The sequence below is a fragment of the Myotis nattereri genome (genome assembly GCF_964212035.1).
Source record: "Myotis nattereri genome assembly, chromosome: 5".
Taxonomy (NCBI): Eukaryota; Metazoa; Chordata; class Mammalia; order Chiroptera; family Vespertilionidae; genus Myotis; species Myotis nattereri.
In genome coordinates this window covers 28010519-28028635 of record NC_138080.1, presented here as the reverse complement: position 1 = coordinate 28028635, position 18117 = coordinate 28010519, and the positions used below count along the sequence as shown (strand labels likewise).

Below are 18117 nucleotides of genomic sequence, written 5' to 3'. Positions count from 1 at the left end.
GGCACAGAGACAGAGAGAGACAGAGAGACAGAGAGACACACAGAGAGAGGCAGAGAGAGAGGCACAGAGAGAGGCACAGAGACAGAGAGAGACAGAGAGACAGAGAGACACACAGAGAGAGGCAGAGAGAGAGAGGCAGAGAGAGAGGCACAGAGACAGAAAGAGAGAGACAGAGAGACAGAGAGAGACAGAGGGACACACAGAGAGAGGCAGAGAGAGAGACAGAAAGAGAAAGAGAGAGAGAGAGAGAGAGAGAGAGAGAGAGAGAGAGAGAGAGAGAGAGGCGGAGAGGGAACGCGGCAGCAAGAAGCAGTGGGACAGAGATTCAGAGATTGGAGGGCGAGAGAGAGCAAGGAGACCAGAGATGAGATCCAGAGAAGAGAAAGTTGGGGAAAGCCTGGCTGAAGGGGGCGGGCGCTGGGATCCCCACCGTCTCCGCCCCGGAAAGCGGGGCTTCCGGGTTCACTATAAAGCGGGGAGCCCGGGACCCCGGTTTTAGCCGCCTGCCGCTGGTCATGGGCTCCAGCTCGGACGCCGTCCCGGACCCCGAGGCCCCGCGGCCGCCCGCGCCCCCCGGCCCCGCCTGCCGCCGGCTGCCCTGGGCGCTGAGCGCCGCGCTGCTGCTGCTGCTCGCGGCCGCCTGCGCCGTCTGCGCCGTCCGCGCCTGGGAGCTGCCCCGCCGCCCCGCCGCGCCCGGCCCCGGCCCCGCGCCCGACTCCAGGCTGCCCGAGCTCCCTCCCGACGCCCGGGCCCGCCTCCCCGACTCCCCGCAGGTGAGATGCGCCCCTACTTGGGACTCCTTCTCTACCCTGCACCCTGGGCCGACCCCCTTCTGCACCCCGAGTCCCTGAAAGCACCCCTTCTTTATCCAGGACATGGGGGGGCACCCCTGCTCACCTTGTACCCCCGCGAGAGCCCATCTGCATCCGGTACCCTAGGGCGGGGCCCTTTCTCCATCGCGGACCCCGAGGGGCACTTCGAACCTTTGAGGGGACCCTCACTTTCCCCCTAACTCCCGGAGAACCTAGGTTTCCTCCCGGACCCCTGGGGTGGCCCCCTTTTCCTCCCAAGACCTCCCAGTTCCCAGCCACCTGGAGGGATCACACTTATTTTCGGTCTTGAGTCTGGTGGGTGCTGTCCTTGCAGACCCCACGGATTGGGGCCGGTTGAGCCCCCAGGTTGAGGTTTGCGTGTGCGTGGATATTGGGGTGCTCTTTTGGAGAAGGGGAAAGGGCTGCGCAGACGCGGTGGGGCACTTTTCAGGGGGCTGCCGAGCGGTTGGGGGACCCTCCGCTCACTTTCGGCCTTTCCTCCTCAGGATGTGGGCGTGTTCGCGCAGCTGGTGGCCCGAGATGGTGAGTGTCCTGCGCCCTCCCTCTGCGCCCCCCCCCCCCCCGCCCCCGGAGGGGGACACTAAGTGGGAGTGTCCCCGGAGCCGGAGGCCTCCTTCTGACTAAATCGGACCCTCGACTCCTTCCCTCTGAAAGCTGTCTTCTCCCCTCTATGAATCTCACCTGTCTCTCTGCGCTCCCGCTGCCCCTCAGCTGACTTCCATCTGCCCACTAAAACCCACCCGCTCAGGCCTAGGGCGGGATCCCCAAATCCTGTCCTGCTCTGGTCTCTCCCACTGGCCTCTGGGAGGTTCACCCCCTCCTTCCCACTCGCTTCCCTCCTTCCTTCCAGAGGCCGCCCTCCCCTGCCCCTTTGAGACTCTCCTCCCAATCTCTTCTTTCTTCTCTACACCCTTCCTGAGACCCCGCCCACTTTCCCTCCTCCTTCTGAGTCCCCTCCTTCATGCTGTCCCAGTCCCCTCATCTCCCTCTCTAACTCCCTTCCTTCACCCCCCCCCCCCCCCCAGTCCCTAGCCCTACTCCCCCCTTCCCATCCCCTTTTGCATCGCAAGTCTTCCTGCAGGTTCCTGTTCCTGGAAGTCTCTCACCTCCCACCCCCACCCCTCTCCGTGTCCCCCCTCCCCCTCCCTCTTCCTGACAGCATCCCCCCTTTTTCCTGTCCCTTCCTCCCTCCATCCTCCAGCCCTTCCTCCCTCTGAGAACACTTCTGTCCTCAGAGCCCCTCCACCCCCTCCCCAGGTTGTACCCCTGCCACATCCTTGCTCAGGATAACCCCTCCCCCTTCCTCCTCTTGCAGCACTGCTGACAGAAGGGCTCCTGCATTGGTACAGTGATCCTGGCTTGAAAGGTGTGTTCCTGGCACCGGGCCTGAGCTACGATGAGCACACACAGGAGCTGGTGGTGTCTGAGGCCGGCATCTACTATGTGTTTTTGCACCTGGAACTGCAACGTGTGGTGGCCGGAGCTGGCTCTGGCTCCGTCTCCATTGCCTTGCACCTGCAGCCGCCGGGCAGAGGGGCTGCAGCTCTGGCCCTGACCTTGGACCTGCCATCTCCCTCCTCTGAAGCCCGGGACTCAGCAGCTGGTTTCCGGGGTGGCCTGCTACACCTGCGCGCTGGCCAGCGCCTGGGTGTCCATCTCAGGGCTGCGGCTGGGGTGCACCCCGCCTGGCAGCTTGCACAAGGTGCCACGGTCTTGGGCCTCTACCGAGTGGCCACCAAGGTCCCTGCTGGACTCCCCTCGGGACAGCCTTCATGAGGCAGGCGGGGTTGCCACCCCCTGCAGGGAGACTAAATCCTGCCTTTCTTCTGCGGGGCCTCTGGTGATGAGCCCTGGCTTCTCTACCTCACCAGGCAGGGCAGGGGTTCTGGCTGCTGACTCCCTCCTCAAGGACTCTCCTGGTCCCTCTATCACTCCTGCCCCGAGTCAAACCCTTGGTATTTATTATGAGCCTGAGCTCAGACAGTGGACTTTATATTTATCTGTTTAACTTATATTTATTGAGCGCCCAGGCCAGGTACTGTGCAGCAGGGCTGAAGAAACAAACCAAAACAACCAACAGCAAGCAAAACAGACCTCAAAAAATCCTTACTTATGTTAATAAGTGAGAAATAAAGACTCACTCCAAGCCTCCCCCTTTGGGATTTGTGGGGTAGTTTTAGGGGGTCTGCAGAATTCTTTGTTGTGTGAGTTTCATTCATGCAACTTGTCTTTTGACCATCTACTATGTGTCAGGCACTGTTTTAGGTGTTGAGGACACAGCAATGAGCAAAACAGACCAAAAACTCCAGCTTTTGCCAAGCTGACATCTTATAGGCTGGTTTGCCACTATGACTGTGATTGTGACCTGGTGTGCCTGGGCCAGGGGACAGTGTGAATGGTGGATGGTACTGGGTAATAAAATGTTTATAAATGTAATGATGACTCTATTGAGCTTTTACTGTACACCAGACAGTGTTATCTGAGACTCATAACTACTGTATGCTTTAAGGGTTTTATTATTTCCATTCTATATTATGTATGCTCGAGGTTATTTTCTCTATGGTAAGTGGGTGGTGGAAATACTGTAGAATACAGTTCTGCAGGAAGTCACTTGCCAGCTCTGTTCAGTACCATCACGCCAGTAACTTAAAATCAGCCACGGGAATCAGCAAATGCTACAAGCCAGGGCTTGATTTATTGTCTGCTGGTCAGCTAGACTTAAAGTGATGGAGGAACTGATGTTAAACAAGTAGATTAGTCTTAAAAGTGTGTCTTGGCTCTACCTGTTATGCTGTGAATATCAAGGAAGTCTTCATCTAGTGTTTTCAAATCGTTATCTGATTTTGTAAAGAAGTTGCTCATGTTTTCACAAGCAAGTGAAGTGTGGACATATATCTTTGGCCCGTTTTATCTTAGTATTTTTTTTAAAAATTGATTTTAAAGAGGAAAAGAGAGATAGAAACATCAATGATGAGAGAATCATTGATTGGCTGCCTCTTGCATGCCCCCCACTGGGAATTGAGCCTGCAACCAGGCATCGAACCTGGGACCCTTTAGTCCACAGGCCAACGCTCTATCCACTGAGCAAAACTGGCTAGGGCTTACCTTAGTCTTTAAAAGGAAAATACAATCTACATCACTTGTTTGTCATTTGCACGCAGGGTTGACTATTGGTACAAGAGTGGGAAAAATTAAGGCATTCTGCAGAGAATCAACTGACTAAATAGAATTTGCAATGAAGAGTATTCTCTATTTTATTCATAAATGGTGTCCTACACAATAATTTATGCCTACAAAATTTATAATAGACACACAATTTCATTCCCTCCCATAGTTAACCCTGCGTGCAAGTGACAAACAAGTGATGTAGATTTATTTTCCTTTTAAAGACTAAGATAAGCCCTAGCCTGTTTGGCTCAGTGGATAGAGCATCAGCTTGTAGACTGAAGGGTCCCAGGTTCGATTCTGGTCAAGGGCACATGCCCGGGTTGGGGGCTCGATCCCAGGTAGGGGGTGTGCAGGAGGCAGCCAATCAATGATTTTCTATCATCATTGATGTTTCTAGCTCTCTTTTCCTCTCCCTTCCTCTCTGAAATCAATGAAAAAAAAAAAAGACTAAGATAAAATGGACCAAAGATCTATGTCCACACTTCACTTGCTTGTGAAAACATGAGCACGGTCTTTACAAAAGCAGATAATGGGTTGAAAACACAGCACCAGCATGCTGTTCCTCTCTCCAGACCTCGTCAGTTCTCCCTGCCCCATAATTTTGTCACCATGCACAACCCATTACTCCTAGTCCCATTCCTGGATACTTCCTTTGGACCCCTAGGGCGGCCGTTGTGACCAAGCATCTAAAACCTTAACCCTTGGTGCATCCCTAAAATTCGTGGGGAAAGGTTGTCCCCAGAATTCTTGGTCCAGGGACCACAGTCAGATCTGATTGGTCAGCGTCTGGCTACACTGGTTGTTGCCTATTGAATAACACCCTTGGCACCAGGTGATGCCTTCCCTTGGCACAGCTGATTGGGTGGACTCATGACGCAAGCTGGGCCAATTTCCACAGAGTGGCGGGCTTGACCTCACAGGCAGTGTTAGTCAGGAAATCGCACCTCTACAGGAGAGAGAAGCATGAAAGGGCCCATCTGCAGAGAGAGAGAGAGAGAGAGAGAGAGAGAGAGAGAGAGAGAGAGAGAGAGAGAGAGAATGCATAGGAATTCACAAGTGAGACCACAGAACCCTGGAGAGACAGAGGAGGGACTTAGGTTTTCTACTTGCCCCTTCCTGGTGACATGGGAAGCCCTATGCCTATTGGAAAACCCTATGAGAGGGTGGGACAAAAGTAGGTTTACAGTTGTGAGTACACAAAACACAGGCTTTATTCTTATTATTTATTAACTATTGTATTATTTTTCCATACAAATGATTGTCAACCTACTTTTGCCCCACCCTGCGGTTTCTGAGGGCCACAAACTGGGTGGCTTAAAACAACAGACATGTATTGTCCCCAGTTCTGGAGACCAGAAATCCAAAATCAAGGTGCCAGCAGGGCCATACTTCCTCCGAAGGCTTTAAGGAAGACTCCTTACCTGCCTCTTCCAGCTCCCAGTAGTTGCCCACAATCCTCGGTATTCCTGGCTTCATAGCTGCATTACTCCAATCTCTGCCTCTCTCTTCAATGGCCTTCTTCATTCTGTGTGTCTCTGTCTTCGTTTCTCTTCTCTTCCTGAAAGGACAAGTCATATTGAATGTAGGGCCCATACTCATCTCGTATGACCTCATCTTAACTTAATTACAGCTCAGTGGTTGAGTGTCAACCTATGAACCAGGAGGTCAGGGTTCGATTCCAGGTCGGGACACATGCCCAGGTTGTGGGCTTGATCCCCAGTGGGAGGCATGCAGGAGGCAGCTGATCAGTGGTTCTCTCTCATCATTGATGTTTCTATCTCTCCTTCTCCCTTCCTCTCTGAAATCAATAAAAAAAAAAAACCATTTAAAACAATTAAATTACATCTGCAAAGATTCCATTTTCAAAAAGGGTCATAATCTGAGGTTCCATGGAGGACATGATCTTGGGGGGACACTTCAACCCAGTACATCTAGTATCTCCCCTTGAGGGCAGTGAGAAACTTCAGTATCCTATGATTTTCCTTCTGGGGAGGGTTGTGTTCTGTGCTGCCAAATGACCTTTAAGATAGTGGTCCCCAAGGATGCAGGTCCTCAAGGCCGTTGGTGTCTTTCCTCGTGGCTTCGGGATCTGAGAGACTATCCTATTTCCTGGGTTATGTGAGTCTGAGGGCATCCCACAGTGCTTGGGTCCCACGTGTCTGTGGGATGTTATCAAGACTCAAGGAATGCAGATGGAATTCTACAGTAGTAACCATAACCATAGTTGAAATTTATTACTGCTTACTGGGCCAAGAAACTAATTGCTTTGCAAGGCCTCCATCAGGAGGGTACTATCCTATTTTTTTAAAAAATTCTTTATTGTCGAAAGTATTACATATGTCTCCTTTTTCCTCCACTGACCTCTCCCCACCCACTCCCGCCCCCCAGCACATGCCCCTTCTCCATCGTCGGTGTCCATTAGTTATGCTCATATGCATGGATACAAGTCCTTTGGTTGATCTCTTAACCCCCCAACCCCCGCCTTCCCTCTGAGGTTTGAGGGTCTGTTCAATGCTTCTATGTCTCTGGATCTATTTTTGTTCATCAGTTTATGTTGTTCATTATATTCCACAAATGAGTGAAGTCATGTGATATTTATCCCTCTCGGATTGGCTCATTTCACTTAGCATATTACTCTCCAGGTCCATCCATGCTGTTGCAAATAGTAAGAGTTCTTTCTTTTTTACAGTAGCATAGTATCCCATTGTATAGATGTAATACAGCTTTTTATTTTATTATTTTTAAAATAAATCTTTATTGTTCAGATTATTACAGTTGTTCCTCTCCTCCCCACCCCCCCATAGCTCCCCTCCACCCGGTTCCCACCCCCCCTCTGCCCTTACCACCCCCGCCCCCATCCTCATCCATAGGTGTACGATTTTTGTCCAGTCTCTTCCCACACCCCCACACCCCTTCCCTGACAAGGGAATTGTCAGTCCATTCCCTTTCTATGCCCCTGATTCTATTATATTCACCAGTTTATTCTGTTCATCAGATTTTTTTTTTATTTTAGCCCAAGTTCAGTAAATTTATTTTGTCAAAACAATTGATATCTTGAGCATTACTGAGCCAACAGGACATCAAAATAAAAAGTTGTCTAAAGTTAAAGGCACAGTACATTAACAAACAAATGATCCTCAGTCACAAATTATAAATGCAATTTGGGATGGGGGTTGGTGGGAGGGGAGTTAATCCAAACTACAGCAATGAAGTCTTCAAACCACCTTCCGAACAGGGCTGCTGATTGTTCATCTCTTCATGTGACCTTGAGCTCCCTTTAAAAAAAACATTTCAGTGGAGAATCACAGCTGGTAATGTACTGCAAGTTCTTAAAGCTTCACAAGGTATAGTCTGGCTAAGTTACATGTGGTTTCCATATTAGCTTGTTTGGCAGGGTGACCTACTGCAAAGCAGTCAACCCCTTGGGAGTTATAATTTCCTCTGTAGCCATCGCTGTTGTAAAAGCCTCCATAGCCACCTCCACCAAACCCTCTGCTGCTGCCATGGCCGCCTCCCCCACTGTGGCTGCTGCTGAAGCTGGAACTGCTGGCACAGCTGCTCTGCCAATAGTCTCTGGTACCAAATCCTCCTCTGAATTGACTACTCTTAGATCGTCCGCGACTGCTACCCTTGTAGTGGTGTTCGTAAGCCATGCTTTCCAACCAAGATGGCACTTCTTGCTTAGCTTCAATGAGCAGATCCAACAAATCCTTTGTGATGTTTATGTTCCTCTCATTAAAGAATGAGGTGGTAAGGCCAAGGTTTCTTACAGGTCCTGTATGGCCAATGCGATGGACATGTTCTTCAATATCACTTGGCAAGTCAAAATTGATGACATGTTTCACATTTGAAATGTCCAGGCCTCTTGCTGCTTCTGCTGTAGCCACTAGAATCGGGCTTTTTCCTGAGCGGAACTGGTGAGAGCCTCCTCTCTATGTCTCTGAGATCGGTCTCCATGGATACTGGTGCATGCATATCCTTCATGGTATAAGAAATCCTCCAGAGAACCTGCACCCTTTTTGGTCTCTACAAACACTAAAGTGAGTGAATCCTTGCCTGTTGCATTTAGAAGGTCAAACAGAAATGACCGCTTGTCTGCCTCTTCCACCCACACTACTTTCTGTGTGATGTTCTCAGAGGTAGAGCCAACTCTTCCTACAGCCAAAAAGATATATTCGTCCAAGAAATCGCGAGCAAGCATCTGTATTTCCTTGGAGAAAGTAGCACTAAACAGCATAGTGTGGCGCACGCCCTTTGGTGGCATCGTATCTTGTTCAACTATTCTATGAATCTGAGGTTCAAACCCCATATCCAACATCCGATCAGCTTCATCCAACACCAAGTATTTGCAGAAGTCTAATCCAATCTTGCCTCTTTCCATCATATCCACTAGACGTCCTGGACTAGCTACTAACAAGTGGCATCCACGTTCTAAGTCTCGAATCTGCTGACCAATATTGGCACCACCGTAAACAACACAAGGACGAACTCTAGATCTGTATGAAAATTTCCTGGCTTCCTCATAGACCTGTACTGCCAATTCTCTAGTTGGTGCTAATACCAAGGAGATTGGGTATTGTTTGCGGCACCCGTACCTTCCATTTTCCTTCATGGCCCTCAAGGCCTCGCCTGGGCCATCCATATAAATCTGACTCAAGATGGGCAAAAGAAATGCTGCCGTTTTTCCATACCCTGTCTGGGCACAAGCCATCAGGTCTCTTTGATAAAGGAATAGCATGCTTTTGCACTAGAGTCGGGTGAGTGTAACGAGTTAGCTCAATGTTTCCCATAATAATCTCTCCCATCTCAACATCACTGAAACTTTCAATATGTGGAGGACAGTTGTTGCCTGTTGCCTCAACTGGAATATCATCGTATTTCTCAAAGTTAATCCCAGTGTTTCCTCCAGAAAAGAGTTCCTGTTCCAAGCGTTCACTTGGTGGGAGTGGTTTGGACCAATCTTCCTCATCTGATTTGTCACACCAGTGACTATTTCCACCACGTTCAAATTTGCCAAAGCCACTTCTGTCACCACGGCTGCCAATGCCATCATAGTCAACCCTTCCACGATCATCAAACCTTCCTCTTGACCCACTTCCACGGTCACTGAAGAAATTAGACTTTCCTCTTGAATCACCATGAGCTCCAAAATTGCTGTTTGCATCCTTATCTTTGCTGAAACTCCAACCTGAACTGTCTTTATCGTAGAATCCTTTAGTAGCTTCTCTGTTCCTTAAGTGAGGAGGAATATAGCGCCCTTTGCTGGCTGTACTTCCTCCACTCTGATTATCTGAAGAGTTCAGGTCTAGGCCAGCAAACTGCTGGTCCAGCCCGAGCGCATTTCCCACCGCCACATGACTCATCCCTGAAGAGTACCGGGAACTCAGAGTCTTCCGCTGCTGAGCGAGTGCGTTAGGTTCACCGCGAAGGTCCTCTCACGGGAGAACTGTGGCTCTCTGTTCATCAGATTTTTTATTCACTTGTTGATAGCTATGTATTTGTTGTTCATAATTTTTATCTTTACTTTTTTCTTCTTCTTCCTCTTCTTAAAGAATACCTTTCAGCATTTCATATAATACTGGTTTGGTGGTGATGAACTCCTTTAGCTTTTTTTTTTTTAATCTGTGAAGCTCTTTATCTGACCTTCAATTCTGAATGATATCTTTGCTGGACAAAGTAATCTTGGTTGTAGGTTCTTGGTATTCATCACTTTGAATATTTCTTGCCACTCCCTTCTGACCTGCAAAGTTTCTGTTGGGAAATCAGCTGACAATCGTATGGGTACTCCCTTGTAGGTAACTAGTTGTTTTTCTCTTGCTGCTTTTAAGATGCTCTCTTTGTCTTTTGCTCTTGGCATGTAATTATGATGTGTTCTTGGAGTGGTCCTCTTTGGATTCCTTTTGTTTGGGGTTCTCTGTGCTTCCTGGACTTGTAAGTCTATTTCTTTTACCAGGTAGGGAAAGTTTTCTGTCATTATTTCTTCAAATAGGTTTTCAATATCTTGCTGTCTCTCTTCTTCTGGCACCTCCATAATTCAGATGTTGGTATGCTTGAAGTTGTCCCAGAGGCTCCTTACACTATCTTCATATTTTTAGATTCTTTTTGCTTTTCTGGTTGGGTGTTTTTTGCTTCTTCGTATTTCAAATCTTTGACTTGATTCTTGCGATCCTCTAGTCTGCTGTTGGATCTCTGTATAATATTCTTTATTTCAGTCAGTGTATGCTTAATTTCTAGTTGGTCCTTTTTCATATCCTTGAGGGCCTCACTAAATTTATTGGCGGTTTCTAGAAAATTCTTGAAAAACCTTATAAACGTGGTTTTGAACTCTATATCCAGTAGTTTGCTTTCCTCCATTTCTGTCATTTGTGACCTGTTTCTTTGTCTCTGCATTTTTTTGCTTCCCTGTGTTGACAGAGTGGCTTTCTGTGCTAGATGTCCTATAGGGCCCAGTAGCTCAGCCTCCCCAATTACTGGAGGTAGACACTCCTGGTGCACCCCTTTGTGGGCTTTGTGCACAGTCTTGTTGTACTTAAGCCTTGATTGTTGTAGGTATCACTGGGAGGAATTGACCTCCAGGCCAATTGGCTGTGAGAATCAGCTGTGTCTATGGTGAGAGAACTTCTGTGCTGGAGAAACCCTTATGGGACAAGACTTGCTTCAGTGGGGCTTTGGTGCTCCCTGAGTCTGCTCCCTGAGTGTGTCCCTTATGGATCTGAGGAGTTGTGATCTGGATGGTTCCACTCTGACCACTGGGTACACTGGCTCTTGGATCTCTAAGGAGGTGCTAATTTACCTCTGCCTGAGGCTACCCAGCAGGAGCTACGGAAAGATCTGCAGATTCCTCTTCTTTGTTTGGGGTTTGGAGGTACCCAGATGAGGCCCAGCTGTGAAGCAATGCAAGCTGCTGTGGGGCCTTGGGCCTTCTTTTGGAAGTTCTGGGTCTGTCTGGCCCAGCTGCAGTTTGTTATGTAATTTTAGATTGCAAAGGGCCAGGCCATTCATATGCAAAAGCCTCTGCACACAGCTTGGGTGGGGCGGGGTCTCAGGGAATCAACTGGGTGGAGCAAGCAGCTATGGCTGATCCTCAACCCTGCCCTAAGAGGCCCTGGGTCTCAGTGTCCCTTGGTAATTGCTGCAAGCATCTCTGAGAGAAAGTCGCCCTCGAGTTCTGCCCGATGCTAGACAGTCCAGTTTCTCTCCATATGAGTCTGGGTCCCCAGAGACTCACCCAGAACTGGAATTCAGAGCAGTTGGGAGCGTGTGTCTCCCTCCCGATTGAAAAAGACAACCGCATCTTCAGTTGCCAGCCCTTTCTGAATGCGCCTCCATACCTCTGCATTTTACTTCCACACTTCCTCTGAGTCTCAGTGTGCTTTTCTCTTTCCTTCTAGTTGTAGAATTTCCACTCAACCAGCCTTCCTGTGATTCTGGATGATGTCTGTTTTGTCTTTTAGTTGTATTTAAAAATATATACATATATATAATATGTATATATATTATATATATGTATGTATATATATTATATATATGTATATTCTTTTTTCTTTTTAATATATTCTATTAATTTTTTTTTTACATAGAGGAAGGGAGAGGGATAGAGAGTCAGAAACATCGATGAGAGAGAAACATCGATCAGCTGCCTCCTGCACACTCCCTACTGGGTATGTGCCCGCAACCAAGGTACATGCCCTTGACAGGAATCGAACCTGGAACCCCTGAGTCTGCAGGCTGATCCTCTATCCACTGAGCCAAACCGGTCAGGGCTTAGTTGTATTTTTTTTTTAATGTGATAGCAATATCAGCCACCATTATTTAAAATATATTTTTTTGATTTTTTACAGAGAGGAAGGGAGGAGGATAGAGAGTTAGAAACATCGATGAGAGAGAAACATCGATCAGCTGCCTCCTGCACACCCCCTACTGGGGATGTGCCCACAACCAAGGTACATGCCCTTGACTGGAATTGAACCCGGGACCCTTCAGTCCACAGGCTGACGCTCTATCCACTGAGCCAAATCAGTTAGGGCTTAGTTGTATTTTTGAAGTGGTTTGCAAGGCAGCAATTTCAGGTGTTTACCTATGCAGCCATTTTGGTTTCTCTCTGTAATACAGCTTTTTAATCCACTCATCTGCTGATGGGCACTTAGGCTGTTTCCAAATCTTAGCTATTGTAAATTGTGCTGCTATGAATATAGGGGTGCATATATCCTTTCTGATGGATGTTTCTGCTTTCTTGGGATATATTCCTAGAAGTGGGATCACTGGGTCAAATGGGAGTTCAATATTTAATTTTTTTGAGGAAACTCTATACTGTTTTCCATAATGGCTGCACCAGTCTGCATTCCCACCAGCAGTGCACAAGGGTTCCTTTTTCTCCACATCCTCACCAGCACTTGTCATTTGTTGATTTGTTGATGATAGCCATTCTGACAGGTGTGAGGTGGTATCTCATTGTTGTTTTGATTTGCATCTCCTGGATGATTAGTGACTTTGAGCATGTTTTTATATGTCTCTTGGCCTTCTATATGTCCACTTTCAAAAAGTGTCTATTTAGGCCCTTTGCCCATTTTTTGATTGGATTGTTTATCTTTCTTTTGTTAAGTTGTATGAATTCCCTATAAATTTTAGAGATTAAACCCTTATTGGATGTAACATTGGCAAATACGTTCTCCCATGCAGTGGGCTTTCTTGTTGTTTTGTTGAGGGCTTCTTTTGCTGTGCAGAAGCTTTTTATTTTGATGTAGTCCCATTTGTTTATTTTCTCCTTAGTTTCTATTGTCACAGGAGATGTATTGGTAAAGATATAGCTACAATATATGTCTGATATTTTGCTGCCTATGCATTCTTCTAAGATTTTTATGGTTTTCAGTCTTACATTTAGTCTTTTATCCATTTTGAGTTTATTCTTGTGTATGGTATAAATTGCTGATCTAGTTTCATATTTTTGCATTTATCTGTCCAATTTTCCCAACACCATTTATTGAAGAGACTCTCTTTTTTTAAAAATATATTTTACTGGAGAAACCAAGATGGCGGCATAGGTTAATACCAGAGATTGCTGCCTCGAACAACCAATTCAAATTACACCTAAAAGATGGAACGGACATCATCCAGAACCACAGGAAGGCTGGCTGAGTGGAAATTCTACAACTAGAAGGAAAGAGAATATCATACCCAGACTCAGAGGAGGCGCAGTGCTGAGGTGAAATACTCAGGTGCGGAGTGCGCACGGAGCAGGCTGGCGGCGGAGGGCACGGTTGTTGTTTTCAATCGGGAGGGAGCTTCAGACTCTGAGCTCCAGAACCGGGCAAGTCTCTAGGGACCCAGACTTAAATGGGAGAAGCGGGACTGTCTGGCTTCGGTCGGAACTCGAAGGCAGCTTTCTCTCCGAGGTTTGCAGCGGTTGCTGGGACTCTGTGAGGCACAGCCCCTAGGGACGGAACTGAGAGCAGCCATAACTGCTCCCTCCGCCCGCCCCGCACAAGCCCTGTGCAGAGCCATTTGCCGAATAGCCTCAGGCAAAGGCTAGATTAGCACCGCCCTAGAGATCCAGCACAGAAGTTCTCCCACTGCAGACACAGCTGATTCTCATAGCCAGTTGGCCTGGAGGTCAAATCCCCGCCAGTATTACCTACAACAACCAAGGCTTAACTACAACAAGACTGCGCACAAAGACCACAAGGGGGTGCACCAAGAAAGCATAAAAAATGCGGAGACAAAGAAACATGACAGAAATGGAGGATACAGAGCTCAAAACCACACTTTTAAGGTCTTTCAATAAGTTTCTAGAAATTGCTGATAAACTTAATGAGATCTACAAGAAATCTAATGAGACCCTCGATGTTGTGATAAAGAACCAACTAGAAATTAAGCATACACTGACTGAAATAAAGAATATTATACAGACACCCAACAGCAGACCAGAGGAGCGCAAGAATCAAGGCAAAGGTTCGAAATGCGAAGAAGCAAAAAACACCCAACTGGAAAAGCAAAATGAAAAAAGAATCCGAAAATACGAAGATAGTGTAAGGAGCATCTGGGACAGCCAGAAGATGAGAGAGAACAAGATATTGAAAACCTATTTGAAGAAATAATGACAGAAAACTTCCCCCACCTGGTGAAAGAAATAGACTTACAGGTCCAGGAAGCGCAGAGAACCCCAAACAAAAGGAATCCAAAGAGGACCACATCAAGACACATCATAATTAAAATGCCAAGAGCAAAAGACAAAGAGAGAATCTTAAGAGCAGCAAGAGAAAGAAACTCAGTTACCTACAAGGGAATACCCATACGACTGTCAGCTGATTTCTCAACAGAAACTTTGCAGGCCAGAAGGGAATGGCAAGAAATATTCAAAGTGATGAATACCAAGAACCTACAACCAAGATTACTTTATCCAGCAAAGCTATCATTCAGAACTGAAGGTCAGATAAAGAGCTTCACAGATAAGGAAAAGCTAAAGGAGTTCATCACCAACAAACCAGTATTATATGAAATGCTGAAAGGTATCCTTTAAGAGGAAGAAGAAGGAAAAGGTAAAGATACAAATTATGAACAACAAATATGCATCTATCAACAAGTGAATCTAAGAATCGAGTGAATAAATAATCTGGTGATCATAATAGAATCAGGGACATAGATAGGGAATGGACTGACTATTCTTGGGGGGGAAAGGGGTGTGGGAGATGCAGGAAGAGACTGGACAAAAATCGTGCACCTATGGATGAGGACAGTGGGTGGGGAGTGCGGGCAGAGGGTGGGGCAGGAACTGGGAGGAGGGGAGTTATGGGGGGAAAAAAGAGGAACAAATGTAATAATCTGAACAATAAAGATTTAATTAAAAAATATATTTTATTGATTTTTTACAGAGAAGAAGGGAGAGGGATAGAGAGTTAGAAACATCAATGAGAGAAACATCGATCAGCTGCCTCCTGCACACCCCCTACTGGGGATGTGCCCGCAACCAAGGTACATGCCCTTGACTGGAATCGAACCTGGGACTCTCCAGTCTGTAGGCCGACGCTCTATCCACTGAGCCAAACCGGTTAGGGCTGAAGAGACTCTCTTGACTCCATTGTATGCTCTTGCTTCCTTTGCCAAATATTAATTGAGCATAATATCTTGGGCCATTTCTGGGGTCTCTGTTCTGTTCCATTGGTCTATATGTCTGTTTTTGTGCCTGTACTATTCTATTTTTATTCTAATTTTATAGGCAAGGCAACTGACGCCCAGGGAGGTTAGCCCAAATCACATATCCAATAACTGGTAGAGTGGTGGACTGTATAAGGTCTAGAGCAGACTTCCTTGAACCCTGGTCACTTTCCAGTGACCTCATAGTATACATAAAAATTTAGGTTGAACCACGCCCTCCCCCCAATTCATATGTTGAATTTCTAAGCCCCAAGACCTCAAAATGTGACTGTATTTGGAGACAGGATCTTTACAGAGGTACTTAAGTTAAAATGATGTCACGGGACTCTATCCTAATCCAATATGACCGATGTCTTTGTAAAAAGTGGAAATTTGGAGATACATACATGCACACACACACACACACACACACACACATACACACACAGGGAGAATTCTGTCATGTAAGTGTGAAGATGGCCATCTATAAGACAAGGAGCCAGGCCTGGGACAAATCCTCCCCTCACAGTCCTCAGAAGGTACCAGCCCTGCCCACACCCCAATCTCCTTTGGCACTCCTGATAGGAATAGGTTTATGGTTTTTCTTTATTCCTTAGCCAAAGTACTCATAAAACAGAGGCACTAGTAGGCTGGATTATGGGGGCTGCCCCAGAAACCCCTGGTGGGGTAATATATGTGTAAAGTTAAAACTCTCAGGTTTTTTCCTTCCTGTTTGGGAAAAACCCACTTCTTCCTAAGTGTGTGTTTCTCTCCTGCAAAGTCTCCCTTGCTACCCACACAAAACACTTTGCTTCTGACAGTTCAGAACATCTAATACGTGGACGTTTTTCCCCACACCAAAAAATAATTCTTAGACACCTGCTGGGTGTTCAAGAATTCAACTAATACTGATACCATTTAGCTGTTGATAGCATCAGATCCCACAGAAGGGCTCGGTCCCATAAGACTGCTGCCCCCACGCCCACTCCCCACCCCCGCTTCAGAGGCCAGTTGAAAGCCCAGGTTATGCAACCTGTGCTTCTGATCAACCAGCTGTAGATCAAAGGTTCCAATGAGCACCCCCTCTTGGGTTCAATTAATTTTCTGGACATGATTTCACTCATATGTGGAATCGAATGAACCAAATAAACTGATGAACAAAAATAGACCCAGAGACATAGAAGCATGAACAAACTGTTGAACCTCAGAGGGAAGGTAGGTGAGGGTGGGTGGGAAGAGATCAATCAATGAACTTTTATGCATATATGCATAACCCGTGGACACAGACATGGGGTGGTGAGGGCCTGGGGTAGAGGGGAGCTGGGAGTGGTCTGGAAGAGGTTAATGGGGGATTAGGGAGGGGGGTGCTATGTAATACTTTCCACAATAAAGATTTAAAAAATAAATAACTAAATTGTGTTGCCCTGGTCAGTGTGGGTCAGTAGTTAGAGTGTCAGCCCGAGCACTGAAGGGTCTTGGGTTCGATTCCCAGTCAAGGGCATGGGTTGCAGGTTCGAGCCCTATTCCAGTTGCGGCATGTTTGGAAGGCAACCATTGATATGTCTCTCTCACATCCACACTTCTTTCTCTCTCTCACTCTCTCTCTCCTCATATCTCCCTCTCTTCCACTCTCTCTAAAAATCAATGAAAAAAATATCCTCGGAAGAAGATTAACAACAACAACAACTTGTGTTGAAGATACTTAATGTGAGATCTGCCTTAACAAAAAGTTCAGTGTCCAGTACAGTATTGCTAATTATAGGCACAATGCTGTGCAACAGATCTCTAGAACTTCATCTTTCCTAACTGATATTGTACAGTGATTAACAACTCTCTTCCCTCCCCCAGCCTTTGGCTACCACCATTCCAGTCCCTGCTTCTATTTTAGAGACCTCATATAGTAGCAAGTGAAATCCTACTGTATTTGTCCTTCTGGCTTATTTCACTGAGCATAATGTCCTCAAGGTTCATCCATGCTATTGCATATGGCAAGGTTTCCTTATTTATTTTTTTATTTTTAAAATATGTTTTATTGATTTTTTACAGAGAAGAAGGGAGAGCGATAGAGAGTTAGAAACATCAATGAGAGAGAAACATCGATCAGTTGCCTCCTGCACACTCCCTACTGGGTATGTGCCCGCAACCAAGGTACATGCCCTTGACCAGAATCAAACCTGGGACCCTTGAGTCCATAGGCTGACGCTCTATCCACTGACCCAAACTGGTTAGGGCCTTTTTTTTTTTTAAGGTTGAATAACATTCCATTATGTGGATGTATCACATTTCCTTTATTTCGTTATCCACTCATCTGTTGATGGACATTTAGTAGTTTCCAGATCTTGGCTATTGTGAATAATACTTCAATGTACATGGGAGTGTAGATACCTTCTTGGAACCCTGATTTTAATTTTTTTGGGTATACTCCCAGAGCTGGGGTTGCTGGCTCATACAAAACAGGCATTTTAGGGTCCCACAGAGCTGAGTTCCAGCCCTGATCCTGCCATTGCTAGCTAAGCTGTGAATCCTTGGGCAAATGCCTTCGTGTCTCTGGGCTTAGTGTCTTCAATTGTAAAATGGAAACAAACTTTGCAGCTCATGGGCTCTTGGGAGTATTAAGTCAGCTAATAGCACAGTGTGTGTGTGTGTGTGTGTGTGTGTGTGTGTGTACGCGCACACGCTCGCGTGCATGCCAGGCATTTGATCCAATATGTGGAAGATGAAGTTCATCAAGAGAGGATTTGGAAAGTGAGCTCCAGGTGGGGAAGACAGCATGTACAGAAGGCTAGAGGTAGGAGAGTGGCTAGAGTAGTGGAGATGGAAATGAGAGGGTCACACCATGTGGCTTGTGGATGCCAACCCAACGCTTTATCCTGAGGGTGATAGAGTACGAAGAAGACAAGCAGTCAGATTAGCTAGTTAGAACCAGATCTCTGTCAGGGGTGTAGAGTTTGCACAGGTGGCAAAGAATGGAGGCAAGGAGGCCCAT

At 46.8% G+C, this 18117-nt stretch overlaps 2 protein-coding genes across 2 annotated transcripts; one reads left to right on the top strand and one right to left on the bottom strand.

The window, feature by feature from the left end:
- Positions 1–515: 515 nt before the first annotated feature.
- TNFSF9 (TNF superfamily member 9) lies at positions 516–2609 on the top strand (the record flags this gene model as incomplete). Its single annotated transcript, XM_081091858.1, has 3 exons — positions 516–773; positions 1319–1355; positions 2149–2609. 3 exons carry the CDS (start codon positions 516–518, stop codon positions 2607–2609), a joined length of 756 nt encoding a protein of 251 aa, XP_080947984.1.
- A 4721-nt stretch (positions 2610–7330) lies between these two features.
- LOC308520183 (ATP-dependent RNA helicase DDX3X-like) lies at positions 7331–9364 on the bottom strand (the record flags this gene model as incomplete). The annotated part of the gene is given in 3 exon segments (XM_081092718.1): positions 7331–7920; positions 7923–8725; positions 8727–9364. Coding segments are annotated over 3 exon segments (2031 nt in total).
- Positions 9365–18117: the final 8753 nt, after the last annotated feature.